Source organism: Peromyscus maniculatus, chromosome 10 (genome assembly GCF_049852395.1).
Source record: "Peromyscus maniculatus bairdii isolate BWxNUB_F1_BW_parent chromosome 10, HU_Pman_BW_mat_3.1, whole genome shotgun sequence".
Lineage (NCBI taxonomy): Eukaryota > Metazoa > Chordata > Mammalia > Rodentia > Cricetidae > Peromyscus > Peromyscus maniculatus.
Genome location: NC_134861.1, coordinates 12,299,716 through 12,319,755, shown reverse-complemented (window position 1 = coordinate 12,319,755; position 20,040 = coordinate 12,299,716). Strand labels below are relative to the sequence as shown.

The 20,040-nt window shown below is 42.0% G+C and overlaps 1 protein-coding gene across 14 annotated transcripts in view; it reads left to right on the top strand.

Annotated features, from left to right (window-relative positions):
• The window catches only part of Sun3 (Sad1 and UNC84 domain containing 3), a 34,472-nt gene extending 18,909 nt beyond the window's left edge, over positions 1-15,563 (top strand). For 12 of the 14 annotated variants that reach the window (XM_076545956.1, XM_042285625.2, XM_076545959.1 and 9 more), the window contains 6 exons: positions 96-267; positions 1,276-1,360; positions 8,551-8,666; positions 9,656-9,823; positions 13,140-13,232; positions 14,702-15,563. In XM_076545956.1, the coding sequence (XP_076402071.1) occupies positions 96-267; positions 1,276-1,360; positions 8,551-8,666; positions 9,656-9,823; positions 13,140-13,232; positions 14,702-14,821 (754 nt within the window). In that variant the 3' untranslated portion in view covers positions 14,822-15,563. The remainder of the gene's footprint in view (positions 1-95; positions 268-1,275; positions 1,361-8,550; positions 8,667-9,655; positions 9,824-13,139; positions 13,233-14,701) is intronic. The other 2 variants (XM_076545954.1, XM_076545953.1) reach the window with 1 other exon arrangement.
• Positions 15,564-20,040: the final 4,477 nt, after the last annotated feature.

Here is a 20,040-nt window from a genome sequence, read left to right as displayed (position 1 = left end):
CCTTAAGTTGACTCCTTTGCCCGTTGCTGGCCCCGATGCTGTTGGCGGGAACTTCACTGTTTCCCTCTTTCACCTCATGGTTCTTCTGCACGCAGGAAGGAAAGCCAGACTTTGGAGAACAATTTTCGTGAAATCCTGATTTTAATTGAACAAATAGATGTTCTGAAGGCATTGCTTCGAGACCTGAAGGACGGCATACACAATCACAGCTGGTCTGTCCCCCGAGAGGCTGTGCAGGACAAGGCTACCACTGAGGTTCTAGATGAGGCAAGGAGGTCTGGGGCTTGGAGGGGGGTGAGCCACTTAGCCCCAGAATGCTCCTTCCACTTCTTCTACCAACTGACATTAGCTATGTCCTCTGAGACCCCCGATGGGCTTCCTTTTGCTAGTCCTGTCATGGGGACTCTACTTCTCCACAATGCTGTGTCACAGAGAGGATGTTGCGTTGTGATACAACTCACTTCCCACAAAATAACCAACCAGTGGTTCAAAAATGGTGCTCTTTGAATGTCCAATAGCAAATACTCGCTAGCAAGAGGTTTCCATTCTGCCTGAGAACTATGCCTCTGGTGAGCTCCACACTTGGGCCAGCAGCTTCTCTGCATTGCTCTCCCACTGCCTGGCCTGCTACCAATTTCTCCTCCCCATGTCTATGTTTAAAATATGTAGACGTCTAACCTTGGCCTTCCATGGCTTCCAGGCTCCAGTTCGTCCTTGTAATTGTGGCACAGTGTTCGAGTTAGTCACTGATTGCTCCAACTGTTGTACCTGCTCAGGGTGCTCGCTTATTTTTGAACAGGGGTGTCCTTCAGAGCCCAACGCTGATTCAAGTGGGTGAAAAATTGCTGTTATAAGCAATCATCTGGCCTTTGTAAGCTGCCAGATTCTCAGATAGCTATAGAATATTCCAGTCTTTATTGCTAAGTATAGGACATTAGTAAAGGACGCAGCACACTTGGCATGGCTCCATCTCATCCCGTGGGAGGGTACCATGGTGCAGTGGGGGGGGGGCTTAAGAGGGAGCCACACCCTTCTGTGTGACCATGGTCCCAATCATTCCTTAGCTTTAGTTCTTTGAGTTGTCTGCGAAAGGTCACTCCCACAGAGCTGTGGACAAGACATCTAAGTGCATCAGTGCCTAGCTCTGAGAGCATCTGGGAGCTGTTAGAATTCTTCAGATTAAGGAGTCCAGGTCCAAGTCCATGAAACAAAGGGTAAAAATGCAAGCAGTTGGTAGAGATTAATAACAGAAAACTGTTCTTCCAATCTTTACAGGAGATGTCAAACTTGGTACATTATGTACTTAAAAAGTTCAGAGGGGACCAAATACAGATGGCTGATTATGCCCTGAAGTCAGCTGGTGAGTACAGGAAAAAAAAAAAAGGATTGCTTTAAGACCATTAAAATTCTTTATTAGAAAATGACACATATGAGAAGGGGTGAAATTATCAAATTAGATACTAAGGAAGATATTAGAAATTACTGCCATTGATTGCTTCTGAGACCCCATTAGCATGTATCTAGAAGGACCCCAGAGAAAGCTGAGCTGACACAGGGAAATCAAGCAGGAAGAGAATACTTAAGCTCAGCAGACAGGCAACACTTGTATTATATGAACCAAAATGAAATCCCCTGCAGGGATGCTAAACGCATTAGTGCAGACTAAAGGCTGGTGTTTAAAGGTGGCTTCCAAAGTAATATGCTCAATATCTTCCAATTGAAATGAACCCTTAAGAGCTTACTTAGGCTGTGAATTGTAATCGCTGTCGTCTATGGGCAGTGCAGAGGGGAAGAGGGTAGGGCAGTGTGAGAGACAATCTTGAGGAGTGAACTAGTTTCCTACAATGTACAGTCCATCAAAAGTCATTCAATAAGAAGTGGATAGTGATGTGTTGAGTAGAGAAATCACGAACTTAAATTTCTCTGAAAGAAAACTATGTCTAGGGCTGTAGCTCAGTCATGTAGTGCTTGCCTGTTGTAAACTAGGCCCCTGAGTACTGTGGTAATTGTACTATGACTAAATAAGCAAACAAAGAGAAAACTCTAGCTCAAATGATCCACTTGCCCTTTTTATCACTTTGTAATATGGTTTGTTTTTTGAGACATGGTTTCACTATATAGTTCTGGTTGTCCTGGAACTCACTATACATGTAGGCCAGGCAAGCCTCAAACTCATAGAAATCGGCCTATCACTGCCTCCCAAATGCTGGGATGAAAGGTGTATGCCACCATGCCCCAGCTTCAGTTTGTAATGTCTTACTGCAAACTGAATTCAGGAACACACAAGAGTGGCAATAGATTTGTGTGAATAAGTAGATCCTCTTCTGGGACTAAAAGCCTTATCCTTTGAAAGTAGATCTGTTAAAGTGGGAGGCTAAGAATTCACATCCTTTACCTGCAACATAAGAAGAAAGTGTAAATTAGAAATGCTGTTCAGATGTAAATTCTCAGGCCAACCCCCAGTGACATATTTCATCTAGCAGGGAAGCATTTCCTAAATCTTCCAAAATGATATCATAGACTGAAAAGGATTTATTTCTCTGACTTCAATGCTTTCTTTTTGTTACATGAACCATTTTATGATGGAGAAAATCTCTGTAACTTTTTAGATGCATGAACATTCTTGTGACAGGAATTACATAGTAAAACATTCATGATTAAATATTAGCTTAAAGATTTGTTTTCAATTAAAAAAAAAGAAAGTAGATCTGTGTCATTTGGTACAAGAGATTTAACAATCTGGTCAATGTGGTAATAAGTTTAGATAAATTAAAATCATTTAACAACATTCAATTCATTTATGGTTAAATACTCTCAACAAATTAGAGAAATTTCCTTCAACCTAACAAAGAATGTCTGCATAATTCTTTATGTTAACATGCAGGGATTTCTGGACAACTAAACCAGATTTCTCCTAAGATCAGAAACAGTAAGGATGCCCACTCTATCACTCTTACTTACCATCACCTCAGAAGTCCTTGCCCATGCTCCAAGACAAGAATGGAACAGAGGAAGAAAGAGGGAAGACAAAGCAGGCAAATTAGAAAAGGACTAACATATGTCAACTTATAACCATATTGCTAACACAGAAAAAAACAGGGCAAACTACTAGAAAAACTGATGTTTATATTAGTGTGTGTGTGTGTGTGCGTGTGCATGTGTGGCTGGAACATTCAGTAACAGGTTTTCAGGATTATTATAAAGGCCCAGAAATCAAGAGACTGTGGCATATAGAACACAAGTCCAGAGTCAGTCCACGTGGACATGGTGAATTGGGTTTTGGCAAAACAGAAAAGCCAAGCCCTCAGCTCTGGCACAAAGGACATTTATTGTAAACTAAACCTTAGCCGTAACTTAACCAGATGTTAATGTAAATTAACCTAAAGTCTGAATATAAGGCAGGAAGTTATACAATTTCTAGAATGAAGAGTAAAGGAAAAGAGATGTGCAGTTGTTTTATTCATTATTTTGTTGCCCTGGGGATTGATCTCGAGCACCCTACCACTGAGCTATATTTAGACCTTCCCTGAATTTTTATTTTTTTAATTTAATTTTATTTTATAATTTAATTTAATTTTACATATCAGCCATGGATTTCCTTGTCCTCCCCCCTCCCCCCCCACCTTCCCCTAGTCCATCCCCCATTCCCATCTTCTCCAGAGCAAAGACTCCCCGGGGGATTGAGTTCAACCTGGTAGATTCAGTTCAAGCAGGTTCAGTCCCCTCCTCCCAGGCTGAGCCAAGTGTGCCTGCATAAGTCCCACTGCCTGGATGCCTCCCAAACAGTTCAGGCTAATCAACTGTCTCACTTATCCAGAGGGCCTGATCCAGTTGGGGGCTCCTCAGCTATTGGTTCATAGTTCATGTGTTTCTATTCATTTGGCTATTTGTCCCTGTGCTTTTTCCAATCTTGGTCTCAACAAATCTCACTCATACAAACCTTCTTCTTTCTTGCCAATTGGACTACTGGAGCTCTACCTGGGGCCTGGCCATGGATCTCTGCATCCGGTTCCCTCAGTCATTGGATGAGATTTCTAGCATGACAATTAGGATGTTTGGCCATCCTATCACCAGAGTAGGTCATTTCGAGCTTTCTCTCACCCATTGCCAGTAGTCTATTGTGGATGTATCTTTGTGGATTTCTGGGGACCTCTCCAGCACTTTGCTTCTTCCTCTTCTCATGTGGTCTTCATTTATCATGGTCTCTTATTTCTTGTTTTCCCTCTCTGTTCTTGATCTAGCTGGTATCTCCCACTCCCCATTCCCTCGAACCTTGCCCTTCATTACCCCCACTCATGTCCAGGTTGTTCATGTAGATCTCATCCATTTCTCTGACATTGGGCAATCCCCGTGTCTTTCTTAGGGTCCTGTTTTCTAGGTAGCCTCCCTGGAGTTGTGAGTAGCAGTCTAATCATCTTTGTTTTACATCTAGTATCCTCCTATGACTGAGTACATACCATGTTTGTCTTTCTGAGTCTGGGTTACCTCACTCAGGATGATTTTTTTCTAGATCCATCCATTTGCCTGCAAACTTCATGATGTCATTGTTTTTCTCTGCTGAGTAGTATCCCATTGTGTATATGTACCACATTTTATTTATCCATTCTTCAGTTGAAGGGCATCTAGGTTGTTTCCAGGTTCTGGCTATTACAAATAATGCTGATATGAGCATAGCTGAGCAAGTGCCCTTGTGGTATGATTGAGCATTCCTTGGGAATATGCCCAAAAGTGGTATAGCTGGGTCTTGGGGGAGATTGATTCCCAATTTTCTGAGAAAGTGCCATATTGATTTCCAAAGTGGTTGTACAAGCTTGCATTCCCACCAGCAGTGGAGGAGAGTTCCCCTAGCTCCACATCCTCTCCAGCATAAGCTGTCTTCAGTGTTTTTGATCTTAGCCATTCTGACAGGTGTAATGTAGCTAGAGTTTTCCTGCCTTGCCCACAGTCAGAACAAATCTCTGTCACCCACCATTCCCACAGCGGCCCAGACCCAACCAAGTAGACACAGAGACTTATATTGCTTACCAACTGTATGGCCATGGCAGGCTTCTGCTAACTGTTCTTATAGCTTAAATTAATCCATTTCCATAAATCTCTACCTTGCCATGTGGCTTGTGGCTTACTGGCGTCTTCACATGCTGCTTGTCATGGCGGCGGCTGGCAGTGTCTCTCTGACTCAGGCTTCCACTTCCCAGAATTCTCCTCTTTCCTTGTCCCGCCTATACTTCCTGCCTAGCCACTGGCCAATCAGTGTTTTATTTATACAGAATGATATCCACAGCAGTGTAAGGTAGTACCTCAGAGTCATTTTGATTTGCATTTCCCTGATGATTAGGGATGTTGAGCATTTCCTTTAATGTCTTTCAGCCATTTGAGCTTCCTCTGTTGAGAATTCTGTTTAGTTCTATAGCCCATTTCTTAATTGGACTGTTGGGCGTTTTGATGTCTAATTTCTTAAGTTCTTTATATATTCTGGATATCAGCCCTCTGTCAGATGTGGGGTTGGTGAAGACCTTTTCCCATTGTGTAGGCTGTTGTTTTGCCTTGTTGACCATATCCTTTGCTCTACAAAAGCTTCTCAGTTTCAAGAGGTCCCACTGATTGATTGTTTTTCTCAGTGTCTGTGCTACTGGTGTTATATTTAGGAAGTGATCTCCTATGCCAATGCGTTCAAGACTACTTTCTACTTTTTCTTCTATCAGGTTCAGAGTAACTGCTGAATTTTTATTTTGAGGCAGGGTCTTGATAAGTTGTCCAGTGGACTTTGAACTCACATTGTAGTTCAAGTTGGCCTTGAATTTTCAATTGTCCTTCCTCAGTCTAGGAAAGGATATTTTAAAGAGAACACTGAAACATAACCCAAAGGGAAAGAATGGACAGTTTGGACCCCATTAGCATTAATTTCTGTTCTTAAAAAGGACAATTGAGAGAATGAGGAGACAATTCATAGGCTGGAGAGAGACTACACATAAATTTAGCGAAGCTCTTAGATCTAAAATTTATGAAAGCTTTCAAACTTCAATAATAATGGAACAGAAAACCCAATTTTAAAACTGGGCAAAAGATCAGAAAACACTTTATTAAAGAAATTCAACTACTCAAGGAACATGGAAAAATACTGGGTATCATTACTCATTAGTGAGATGGGAATTAAAAGCACAATACACATCAGCACACATCTACCAGAGTGGCAGACAGAGAGCCTGCCAAGTGCTACAGACACCGGGAAGCCCTGGGCTTTCATACACCGTACGTGTATGTGTGGATACTAAGTGGTCCATTTGGAAGGCAGTCTGACAGCTGCTTCTCAAGTTAAATACAGCCCTAGGAACCCTGTTGTGCCATCTCCAGGTATTCACCTAAGAGGTAAATCCTACATTTACATCAAAACGTACATGCCAAAGTTGGGAGTATAGCTCAGTGGTAAGAGTGCCTATTTAGGATACACAAGGGCCTGGGTTCGAGCCGCGGCTCTGCAAAACCCAGATGAAAACCCATATGAGAATACCTGTGGTGACCAGGTTGGTAGTTACCAAAATTGGAAAGGCCCACTAACAGATGAAACAAGTACTGTGAAGGCAGCATAAAGAATGGTTCTGTGGTACTCTTTACTACACATAGGAATCTCAAATGCTTTATGCTAAGCCCAAGTAGCAGGAAAAACAAGCTGCAGATTGTGATGCTCTGCGAAGAGACTGTAAAAGGACTGTCTGTGGTAGGTGAATGTGTGAAGGATTGATCAGTGCTGTCTCTGCCAGGGCTGGAGCCTGAAGAAAATGGAGGACTGCTACTCACTATGGGATTTTTTGGAGCTGACTCATTCTAAATTTGCTGTGGTGATGGCTGGCCTAATTCTGAATAAGCAACACTGAACTGTACCTTTAAATGGGGGAACTATTGGGTGTGTGAATAATTCCTTTTTTTTTTTTTTTTTTTTTTTTTTTTTTTGGTTTTTCGAGACAGGGTTTCTCTGCGTAGCTTTGCGCCTTTCCTGGAGCTCACTTGGTAGCCCAGGCTGGCCTCGAACTCACAGCGATCCGCCTGGCTCTGCCTCCCGAGTGCTGGGATTAAAGGCGTGCGCCACCACCGCCCGGCATGAATAATTTCTTAAGACAGCTAATTAGAACTAAAAACTAAGCCAGCGGTGGTGGCACACGCCTTTAATCCCAGCACTCGGGAGGCAGAGGCAGGCAGAAACCCTGTCTTGAAGAAAAAAAAAACTAAACAACAAAACAAAAACAAAAGCAAAAAACAAAAACTTAAAAAATTAAATAAATGAAAATAATAAATATGAGTTTCTTTAAAACACACAATTCAATTTTTTTAAATGTGAGGATTGTAGCTGGGAATCAGATGTATATTAGCTTGGCATGCAAAAAGAGTTTGTTTTCCTGTCCAGTCGGTCATACAAGTAGGAATATTAATTAAGATAAAAGATGCCTGCTTCAATTTCAGTTTTAGAGAACAAGCAATTGTAGGATAAGCATGTCCCAAATATTGTATAACATAAGACTGTTACTCAAAACTTTTTAAGATAAGTTTTTAATTGTGTGTGTGTGTGTGTGTGTGTGTGTGTTGTTCATGGAAGCCAGAGGAGTCCCCGGTGTCTCTGGAGCTGTAGTCAAAGGTGGCTGTGAGGTACCTGAAGTAGGTTCTAGGAATTAAACCCTCTGGAAGAGCCAACCACTCTCTTAACTGCTGAGCCATCTTCCTAAATATTATTCAGTGTCTAAATTTCAAGTTTAAAGGGAAATTTACATTTCCCCTTCCTGCACGTGGCAACCATGGGCCCACATTTAATATTTCAAACTGTGCTATCCCAGAAAAAGTACATAAACTAGATACCTGGTCAAGAACATGGACGTTAATACAAGCGCATGGACCTCAGTGTTAGACTGTGCTATTCAAGCGAGATTTGAAGAAAAGATTGGCATTTTAAAACTTCTCATGTCTCAAATATGTTTCCTTCCTAACATGAAATAACTTGAAAGGATTATGTTCTGTGAATACTTTTACATTTCTTTGATTACAATGAAATCTCCTACAAAAAAATTAAAGACTGATGAACTTACATAATTGCATAAAGGGCATGCCTGTGGCGTGGCGTTGCTGCTTTTTCCATTTTTGAGTTGAACAAGGATGACAGAAAGTCTGATTTTTTTTCTGGATGATGATAAATATAACATACATATTAATTTTAGCTTTGATTCAATTGCTCCAATATTTAAGAAATTTTGTGAAACTGGAAGACTCAAACATGACTTTCTGTCCGGATGTGGTGCCACAGACCTTTGCTCCAAACACTTAGGTAGCTGAGGCAGGAGGACAGCTGCAAGGTCAAAGTCAGCCTTCAGTCCCCAGTAAGACCCTGTTTCAAAGCCAAGGAACAAATGAGCAAACACCTTTCTGAAAATGGTAGAATGTCAGTGGTACTGGCCTAACCGAGGCCTGTGTGTGGATTTGACTTTTTCCCCCCCAGTAATAGCTCTCCAGAGATATCATTAAATTCCAGATGGCATGTATTAAGTTTAAAATCTTTTGAAATTTTAGGAGCCTCTGTCATTGAAGCTGGGACCTCAGAAAGTTACAAAAACAATAAAGCAAAACTGTACTGGCATGGGATAGGGTTCCTCAATTACGAGACGCCACCAGACATGATTCTTCAGGTAAGTGCTAAATGGGACAACGTCACATCTATCTTACAATTTTGTTGTCAAGGTCCATGATTATCTTTATGTTTAAAATGGAGGCAAGAATATCCATGCTACCTACAGAACCTAGGCACTTCTTACATTTCTATACAATTTCTATTATTTATCTTACAGCACTAAACTATTTTTAATTATTGTGTTTTTGAGATCAGAAAACTAGACTTTGTCAGAACATGGAATTCCATACCTTTCACTTGCATTGATTCTGTGACCTCCCTTTTCCACTGAAAACTTCAGTCATTCAACAAACATTTGTTAAAAGAGGCTGTGCCCTAAATGCTGGTCAGCATTAGATGCGATGCCAATCGAATGTCCTCACAGGGTTGGCTGTAACAGAAATGTCCACTTAGCCTTTCCATTCACTTGGAAAGACCATGACTGTCAACACACTATGAGCCACATATCAGAAGTTGCTTTCAAACTGTGTCTTCAGAGTCAAACCTACACTCTCTTCTGGCCAGGTTACAATTTTACATCTAATAAAAGAAATATTGTGGTTTTCTTCTTTACCACCAGGACCTCCATCACCACTATTATCCACCATGGTCGTCTCCCCGTCAGCCATCACTAGGATCACCTTCATTTTCACTGCCACCATCATCACCTCCACCATAAACACCATTGTCTCCTTCCTCATCACCACCAGTGCCACCCAAACTCATGAGCACTATCACCACCAGCACCATCCACATCATGAGCACTATCGCCACCAGCACCATCCACACTTCTGCCTCTAGCTGCCTTTTAGCAGTCTAGTGACAGCAGTGAAAGAAAACACACTGTCGTGGTAAAGGCTCCGATGGACCAGACGTAGGGTGTTTGGGAAGGTCTCCTGTTTGCTAGATGTCCTAAGACGCTTACAGTTGCTAGTGATGAGATGCTCGGTATTGAAAGATGAGATTTATGTACCCAGAAAAGAGATTAATTTCGTGCTTTCTTTCCAGCCAGATGTCCACCCTGGAAAGTGCTGGGCCTTTCCAGGCTCCCAGGGTCATATCCTGATCAAGCTAGCCAGGAAGATCATCCCAACAGCAGTTACCATGGAGCACATCTCAGAGAAGGTGTCCCCCTCAGGAAATACCTCGAGCGCACCCAAGGAGTTCTCTGTCTATGTGAGAAGCTGTCTAAACCTGTCATTCAGTGTGGATTGAGATAGAGGGTGTTGCCTGGGAAGGAGGAGCTAGACTCGTGTCTCTGGGGATTGAACTTGGGGCCTCTTGTAGGCTAAGCTAGAACTTTACTACTAAGCTATTGCTAGCCCTGGACTCACCTTTTAATTGTGTACTGACTTCTTGTGTATTATTTTACTTCGAGGGCTTTTGCCTTGTTAGTTACAAACTGGGAGGATTGGACCAGATGATTTTTATGTTTGACCTTATATTTTTACTTTATAACTAAAAGTTATACACATATACCTATTTCAGAATGCTGGCTATTTACACAAACTTCATAAGGCACCTTCCTGCTTCTCCCTGTTCCCAGTTCTTTTTATCTCCAAGGTCCCATTAGCAGCAGTTTCTCCTGTTAGTGAGGTACCTGCTTCCGTATTTTCCTTTACCGTTATTAATTTTTCAGTGTTAGATATTATTTGGCGGCTCCCTCCAGTGGAAGATGAAAATGACATCTTTTCTGTGGCTCTGCCCATCCACTATCTTTGTCTTTAAAAAACAGGTTCACAGAGATATAATTCACATAGCACAGGACCATTTGAAGTGCACACTTCAGTGGTTCCAGTATATATATATATATTCACAGCTCTGAGTCTACCATTACAATTTTAGAACTTTTTTGGTTTTTTTTTTTTTTTTTTTTTTTTTGGTTTTTCGAGACAGGGTTTCTCTGTGTAGCTTTGCGCCTTTCCTGGAGCTCACTTGGTAGCCCAGGCTGGCCTCGAACTCACAGAGATCCGCCTGGCTCTGCCTCCCGAGTGCTGGGATTAAAGGCGTGCGCCACCACCGCCCGGCTTTTTTTTTTTTTTTTTTTTATATTTATATTTATTTATTATGTATACAGTGTTCTGCCTGCATCCCTGCAGGCCAGAAGAGGGCACCAGATCTCATTACAGATGGTTGTGAGTCACCATGTGGTTGCTGGGAATCTTTTTTGGTTTTTTTGAGACAGGGTTTCTCTGTGTAGTTTTGGTGCCTGTCCTGGATCTCACTCTGTAGACCACCAGGCTGGCCTCAAACTCACAGAAATCCACCTGGCTCTGCCTTCTAAGTGCTGGGATTAAAGGCATGCGCCACAACCACCCAGCCAATTTTAGAACATTTTTTGTTGCCTCCCAAAGGAACCCAATACTGCTTAATTTTCACCTCTCATCCCCATCACATCCCTAGTGCTTGGCAACCACTAATGGACTTTGACTCATAAATTCACCTGTGCTGGACATTATTATCATATTGTTTTGTGTGCTCTCTAGTGAATGATTAACACCGTGCTTGCAAGGTTCAGCTACATTGTAGCACTTGTCAATATTTGACTTCTTTTTGGAAGCAAAGAATAAATATTTGGTTGTTTGTATTTTACTTATCCATTAGTTGGTAGACATCTAAGAGTTACTTGCAGGGCTTGGGCTTTTACGGATGAGACTGTGAATATTTGTGTCAAGAGTTTACCATGGATGTTGGGTTTTGTTTCTGTGGAATACATATTGGATTGCAACTCCTAAACCTGTGTTTCACGCTCGAGGCTTGGGGGGGAGGGGGAGAGATGCATGTCTTTTTTTGTTTGTCTCAATCAGTGGTCAGCATTTTCCTGCTGACTACTGGGCATGACTTTCTGTTGAGCCATAGAACACTTGAAAGTTACTTTTTTACTGAACACATTTTAAACATCTCTAAAGGTGTTTGCCACCTGTCTGTCTAATTTGCTCACTTTGCTGCATTTCTATCTCTAATACATTGCCAATCTCTTCATCAGGGGTGCGCATTCCCCCATTGCTAATTCAAGTCAGATAAACTGTGCTTCCCTCATCCTTCTCCCTTCCTCCCAGCCACCCCATTGGAGCTCTTCTCCCTTTGGCTCCAATCTGAGACTGCTAGATGAGCCTGGTGCATGACTGTTCCTGTGGGGTCTCATTCCCGAATCCTGAAGTCTGTTCTCATTTTCCTTTTCTGATTCATAGTCGATCTCTGAAAGACAGTATCTATTTTATGTTAACACCCACGTAAAATTTTCTTTCACCATACTCATACTCGCTAAGACTTTGATTTCCACAAATATTGCTTACTTAGAGTCTTTTGTGTTGGCAGGATTGTCTTCTTTGCATCTAATAGCAGAGTTTAGTTTCATCTTCTGTTTGTTTACAGGGTCTCTGTTGATCTTTTAAGTTGCTTTTCTTGAATGCCTTGATGCTCCTTTGAAGCCTGGCCGCACAGTCAATGCAGTAGACTCCGAAAGGATTCCTGCATGTGGCAAGTGTCAACCTGGCTGGTCTGCACAGGACAGACCTCAGCTGCACAACCAGCTGGCTCAGGGAAGGATCTCTGGCCGGCGTTGGTGGGCAGGGACTACCATGGACTGGCAGCCCCCGCTGTTGAAATGACAGTCAGCCAAGCCTCAGACCTGAGCTGCTCTGCTCCCTGCCCTCTAGCCTACCATGGCCCAGATCCCGAGCCTGTCTGGGCTTGCAGCCTAAGTCCCTGTGGTGCTCGTGTATCCTCAAGCCACAGGAGTCTGTGTTTCCGTCTGCTGCCCTTTGACTTTCCCCAGGGTTTTTGTTTGAGTGCCTGCTCCCATTTTTCCTGGAAGGCTTAGGCCTTACCTCTGCCCTTTGATATGACTGGCTAGAGGAGGCTGGAGCCCACTTCCTGTACCCACCAGTGCTTCTAATTGCGTGCTGCTGAGGCTTCCCGATTGCAGCCTCTGGTGCTCACATGCATTGCAGGGTTGAGTTAGGGATGAGCTTTGGCAGGCCCGGCAGGTCTGTGTTTATGCGCACTACTGTTCCTTATTTGCAGGCGTTCAGGCCGGTTCCTCCAGGCAGGAATCACTTAGCAAAAACAAGTCCTTCCCATTTTCCTTCTGTATTGCAGAATTGATGAACCACGGGCTTCCTCTGTTGCTCTTGGTCCTGTTTACTTTGAAACAGGGTCTCTCACTGAACTGGACACTTGTCACACCTTGCTGTCACCTTGCTGTCACCTTGCTGTCACCTTGCTGGCCAGTGGGTTCTCGGGTTCTATCTGTCTCTGATCCCCAGTGTTGGGGTTACAAGCACAGGCAGCCTTTTTCACGGGGAAGCTGGGGATTTGAGCGCAAGTCTTCAGGCTTGCACAACAAGCAATGTTATCCTCTGAGCCATCTCCCCAGCTCCAGCACAGGCGGTTGCAGGTGAACTGTTCTGCTTGAATACCTGCATCCATTGCCCTCCATGGAGCACCCACCCACTGCTTACAGCCTCCATACCTGTTGTTCTCTTTGCAGGGCGTTCTGAAAAAATGTGAAGGAGAAGAAATGCTCCTAGGTCAGTTTACGTATAACAAAACGGAAACAACCATTCAAACATTCGAGCTCCAGGTAAAAATCCATTGGGAAACGCTAAGGTCTGTTGGCCTCATCACTAAGAGGGATTTGCTAGAACTGCTGCCTGAAAATAATTACAACAGAAGCAAAAGCTAAGGAAGGCTGTCATAAATCTATTCTTTGCTTCAAATGCTCACATGTATTTTAATGCACATCACTTAACTGTATGTCATTGGTGCACAATTAATTATAATAGACAATTACAAAAGCAATTTCTAACTCATTCTCACTTTCTACTATTTTCCTATGTATTGAAGTTCTTAGTCCTTTTTCTTTTAATAGTGCACCCAGCACATGTACAGGAAACAATCTACCATGTGAGCAATTCAGTTTGATAGTGACTGTCTCGTCTGTCTCGAGTAAAGGCGCAGCTTTGAAGGTGTGATGAGGTGGAGAGAGGGAAAAATGAACTCAGTCAATATTTAATAATATAGATACATCTTTTCTTCCTAAGCCAATGAGGGAAAACACCCACTGTTAACTGATAAACTTCCTGAAGTGCACTAAAGTGTGTAAAATACCTCTTCATTATTTATAGTTAGCCCCAGGAATTGACGTAACTAAAGAGAGGTAGAAAGCATCTCATACTATGTAAGGACAGGTGTTAATGATACTTTTTGGTCAACAATGAAATTGGTCCAATCCCCACCCAAACCAAGTGCCTAAACAGATCTGCTCTCACAGACAGAATCACACTGCAGATGGAAAAGTCTTTGGGACTGTACTAAGCAAGTAAAGATTTTCCTTGGTAGTGTGTCTTAGACACTACAGCATAGTGATGGTTTACATAACATTTGCACCGTGTTCAGGATTGTAAGACATCTTGAGATGGTCTTAACTATGTGGAAAGTTAACCCTGACTTCCATGCAAATATTATGCCATTTTATATAGGGGACTTGAGAACCCATGGATCTACTTATCAACAGGAGGTCCTGGAAGCCATCTTCCCAGATACAAAGGGATGGCTAACTATGATAAATGAGCATATCTGTGGAGTTCTATATCTTATTTGCATATTCATATAGGTTTGGATTCATATTAGCTTTGAGTTTTGTTGAGGTTGTGCTTATTTTCATTTTAATGAAACAGGGTCTTGCTTTGGTAGCTCAGGCTAGCCTTTAACTCATGTTTCTTCTACTTCGGCCTTCACAGGTGGTTTTCAGGGTCTTGTTTTTTCATACAACTCTCCTTTTATTGGTACAGCAGTGAGTGTGAGGAGGGGAGTCAGCCGCAGTGAGAGCCACTGGTGTGCGTAGACCTCCTGAATACCTTCATGTCCCGATATCTATCTGGTCATGGGCTCTTCCCTTCCGGTAGCTCCTTTTCCCATCCATTAGAGCACTATTTGAAAGTACTTGTGTTAGGGAAGGAAAGAGGTTCCCACATTCCCCACTACATCAGTGTTCACTGGGATTCTTTGAGAGCAGCTTTTATAACTCATTCATGTTTTCTTTGTTTCCAGAATGCAGCGTCTGAGTCTTTGTTATGTGTGAGACTTCAAATCCTCAGCAACTGGGGGCATCCAAAGTATACTTGTCTGTACAGATTCAGAGTCCATGGCATCCCCAGTGATCACACTTAGAGGAGCTGGTGCAGAAGGTGGCAGCCGTGCAGGCAGAATGTCCAAGGATGCTTGCCATTCCCTTACATCAGATTGCACCCCTAAGAACCAAAGATTTGGAGTGGGAGGGAAGCCTCACACTCACCCCTACTAGTCAGTAAGAAGTAAATGGATTTTACTAATAAAAAAAAATGAAAGTCAATTCAGCACCTTCTGGTAGTTCACTTTGAGCATCCAGAGGTGAGTTTGTATTCAGAAGAGGGTCTCACTGGGAACCCACCACAGCTTCTGCACTTTAAGTTATTCCTCCTCTACATCAGGCACAAATTCCACTCTCACCACTGTTAACCACCCCTGAGCTACAGGCTCTGGGCCGTGGAAGTGGAGAAGCCACAGATAATGTTTAAGTTAGAGGTAAAAGTCAACAGCATGTTCTGGCCGTGAACGTTTGCAGATGATTTGATGGACTCCTCGGAATTCAGTACTGTCCCTTTAAAAATTACAAACGGGCCAGCCACATGGCTCAGCTGGGAAAGGCCCTTTGTGGCCAAGTCTGGTGATCTAAGTTCAGTCCTCAGAACATACATGGTGGAAGGAGAGATCCAGCTCTCCAAAAACTGTCCTCTGACCTCCTATACAAAATAAATAAATAATATAATAATTTAAAAAATTACAAACAAGTAAAATCTGTACAATCTGTTAGATGTGAAACTGCTGCATGTAAATCAAAGCTACACATAAATAAAAACAATGATCAGATGTAGCTGCAAGTTTTTCTGTGTCCTGCCTGGCCCGCGGTCGAGACAAATCTCTCACCCACAGTCCCACAGCCTTTTATAAAATAATCACACAGAGGCTTATATTGATTAAAACTGCTCAGCCATTAGCTCAGGCTTCCTACTGACTAGCTTATACTTAAACTCAGCCCATTTCTGTTAACCTATATGTCGCCACACGTTCTGTGGCTTTACCTGTGTACCATTACATGCTGCTCCCTGGATGGCTCCCTGGCGTCTCCCCACTCAGCCTTCCTCTTCCCAGCATTTCCCTTGTCTGCTTATCCCACCTATACCTCCTGTCTGGCTACTGGCCAATCAATGTTTTTATTAAACCAGTGTACAAAAGCATTATTCCACAGCAGTCAGATCAAGGGCATAATTTATAAAAGCCACAGCCAAGACCATAAGCATCAGGTAAAAGAAAGAATTGTGTATGAGGTAAAGACCCCATGTAACAGAAAATGATTAAAAGGTTTCAATAAAGGGCAAGCTCGGTTCAGCTGTGAAGACATTAACTCTCTCTAATCTAATTTAGAATTATAATGATCTCAAGTAAAACCAGGAAGTTATGGCGCAGTCGTGAGACAGTAATGGTAACGGAGCTCACCTGCAGAGATATGGCAGAGCACATGGCCAGCATCTGTGAAGCTCTGGGTTCTATCTCCACCAGAGAAGCAAAAAGAGTCATTGCTAAAAAAAATTTCATAAATATCTGCATGAAATTGGTATTACAATTTTATTTTTAAAAAGAATTACTTCTGTGCATAGAGCCAGAACACCTGGAATCCAAGTACTGGGGAAACTGAGGCAGTAAGAGCCTGAGTTTGAGGCTGGCCTGGAACAATTAGACAGTCCTTATCTCAAATAAAACATGCCTTGACCATCAGGATGGGTCAGCCAATAACAGAGGCTATCCTCTCTGACGATGAGAATCTGATCCCTGGGACCCATATGGTGGGAAGAAAACCAACTCGTGCAAGCTGTCCTCTGATTTCCACTGGCACATCATGGTATGTAGGCCAGGACACACATGCCATGACACACACACACACACACACACACACACACACACACACACACACGCATGCACACAACACACAAAATAAATAGATATAAAAATATGCTTGCCATGCCATGATTTAACAAATGGCTCACTTTTGAAAAAGAAATATTATTCATATATATATGTTTTTCGAGACAGGGTCTCTCTGTGTAGCTTTGCACCTTTCCTGGAACTCACTCTGTAGTCCAGGCTGGCCTCGAACTCACAGAGATCCTCCTGGCTCTGCCTCCATATTTTTAAATATTTACATGTGATATGATGCACCTTGGATCTGTTTTCAAATTCTGCAAAGTGAAGAAAAGAAGTAGGAAGGTGGAAAAAGAAGATGCATGTGAAATGGTCACTGAGGTGGATACAGCTCTCCATGGGGACTGTTATTCTGTTCTGTCGACATTCACATATGTTGATATTTCAATGTTAAATTGGCTTTGGAAGAGCAAAATATGAATGGTTTTAAAACCTCAAAAGGTAGAATCAAAAGACTAACTTGATTCTAAATTTCATAACAATGCATCTATTATTCTTTGAGAGTCTGTATTAGAAAGTCTGGCCTTTGTAATATGAGTGGCAGATATGTTTCCGTCTTGTTTAAGATTTATTTGCAATGTCATGTCATTATTTACAGAAACCTGAAAAAGTATCATCAGATGAAAAAGTTCTGTGACAAAGGCTTAAAACAGTTAAGAACCACTTGGTGTTGGCACATGGGCACATCAGGGGAGCTGGCAGGACCAAGACTAGATTTCTTCTATTTTTTTTTCCTTCTTTTTTTTTTCTTTTTGGTTTTTCGAGACAGGGTTTCTCTATTTAACAGCCTTGGATGTCCTGGAACTCACTCTATAGACCAGGCTGGCCTCGAACTCACAGAGATCCACCTGGCTCTGCCTCTTCAGTGCTGGGATTAAATGTGTGCGCCACCACCAGACCAAGACTAGATTTCTATCTGTGTGTGAGCAGCAAGCTGCAAACTCACAGGCACGGAGTCTTAGTTTTCTCTTGCTGACATTACAACACTACGAACTTGTAAGTTACAAGTAAAAGCTGTGATTTCTGCTCACAGCTCTGGTAGTTGCTGAAGGATGCATTTGTCAGTGGCTTTCATACTGGCATTCTCGAGGCTTATGGGAAGAGCAGGAAGCTTACAAGACCTAGCCAAACTGGCTCTGCGTCAGTCCACCCAGGCGATAACATGTAATCCACTAACCATATGAATGGTTAATCAGTCGATGAGTGCAGAGCCATAATCACCACTTAGTGCTCTTACCTACAATTATAACAGGAATCACACGAGGGAGGGAACAAACCATATTCAAGGCATAGCACCTGAGCAAAACCAAGCAAATGGCTTGGAACAATTATCTAGCCATTAAGAAAACAAAATGGCTTCTTTATTTATTACTTTACAGTGTGATAAATCCCCAATATAGCATGGTAAAATATTTACAAGTGGGTAACGAAACCATAAAAGCCTTAATAAAACTGGAGCTAATTCTTGTATGATATTGGATAGAGGAAGCTACAAAAGCATAAAAAATTTATATAAACAACAGTATTGCAAATGCAACCTTAAACAAGATGGAAACACATCTGCCACTCACATTACAAAGTCTAACTTTTCTAATACACAGTCTCAAGCAGCAACACTATCGTGAACCCATCATGGAAATTCTAAGTAGTTAACCAATCTGCAGAATGTTGAGCCTAGGTGCCCCTTTTCAGCAAATGTTGGTTCACATAGTCCACACCCACCCAATACTGGTCTATTTCCTTCTAGGTGGGATGTGATCCTTCTGTCATCTTCGTCCCTCTGCACATTGTGTAATAGTGCTAGTGTACTGCACTAATGCAATTTTTAAAACCTATGGGATTTACTGAAGAGGTTTTATTTGACATCCAAAAGATGAGGAGTCCCTTGAACAGCTTCTGAAGCAGAAACACATTCCTGAGACAAGGACGGTTCTCAAAATGACATTCGCTCATGCCATCTCTACAATGTGAGTTTCCACCTCACAGTTTTCTTGTGTAAACCATGAGACAAATACTGACTTCCAGATTTCTGTAGAGCTCTGGGCGATGCCGCTTTCTTTCCCTCTGGGGCAGGTTTTTCAACACTCACTGCTAACAAGCCCGCAAAGAAATGAGTCTGTCCTCCCCCTGAGACTACTGAGGATGATCAGGCCATGAGACAGACACAGCCACGACAGCTTTGGGTAACAGTAAGACATGCAGCTCACCTAGGTAGCAGCTCTAAAGATGCCATGTTCCTAACCCCGGACTGTATATACTGAGTGCCATTTTATACGTAATGTATTTCCTCTCCAAGACAAGATCAGGCAGGATGTTTTACTCCTAGAAGAAAACATAACACCAACATTGCTCTGCAGATCCTCATGTGACTGAATGGTTCACCCTGAAGATTTGAACTTCATAAAAATCAAAAGCCCATTTACTGCCTAGATGGAAAATAACAAGCAGACATTGAATTAGAAAATGCTCTGGTACATAGGACTTCTGGAATTCTCTAGAGTGATTTCTTGAGAAAATCATTTGGAAAGAAAATATGGAAATGCCGGCATATTTAAATATCAATTCTGAAATCATTAACTTTGTTTGTTAAGCCTATTTAGCTTTATTGCAAGAACATATATGGTTAGTGTTTTCTTCTAAGAAAAGATTGTCATAGCTTACTTATAATTTGTTGAGCAGAATTCTTATATTATTTGAGATTCATCAATAGGGAGTGTATAATCATCATCATCATTATTATGCCCGTCTCTTCTTAGGAATTAAAAAATTTGTTTTGCCATTTTATTGCATAATATTAAGCAATTTACAATAGAGATCAGATATAATGGCTTACAAAGTTTATTTAAACACAGTCTTTAGGAACTGGTGAGATGGCTCAGTGGTAATGCTCTTGCCTTGAAATCATAGGAAACCAAGTTCGAATCCTTGCTTTGAACATACAAAAACAGCCAAATGGGCTTAGCAAACATTTGTAATCCTACCATTCCTATGATGAGACAAGAGGCAGATAGAGGAATCCCCAGGAGCTCAGGCTCCAGCTAGTCTGGGGTATTCATCAGCAGACGGCTAAGACAGACCCTGTCTCAAGGTGGAAGGTGAATCCCAAAACTAGAGCTTGTCCTTTGGCCTTCACATGCACTCCAATGCATGGATGACCCTGAATACATGCATGTACACACAGACAGCACACCCTTTAATCACAAAATATATGTAACAGTTACCTTATTTCGTAGGACATTAGTTATTTCAAAATTAAGTTCTAAATAAAAAAGCAAGGTTTGTTGACATTCAAAAGTAATATGTGACATTTGGCTTGCCAACCACTTGTATGTCACAGAGTAGACTAGAATTTAGCCTCATGTTTATATATA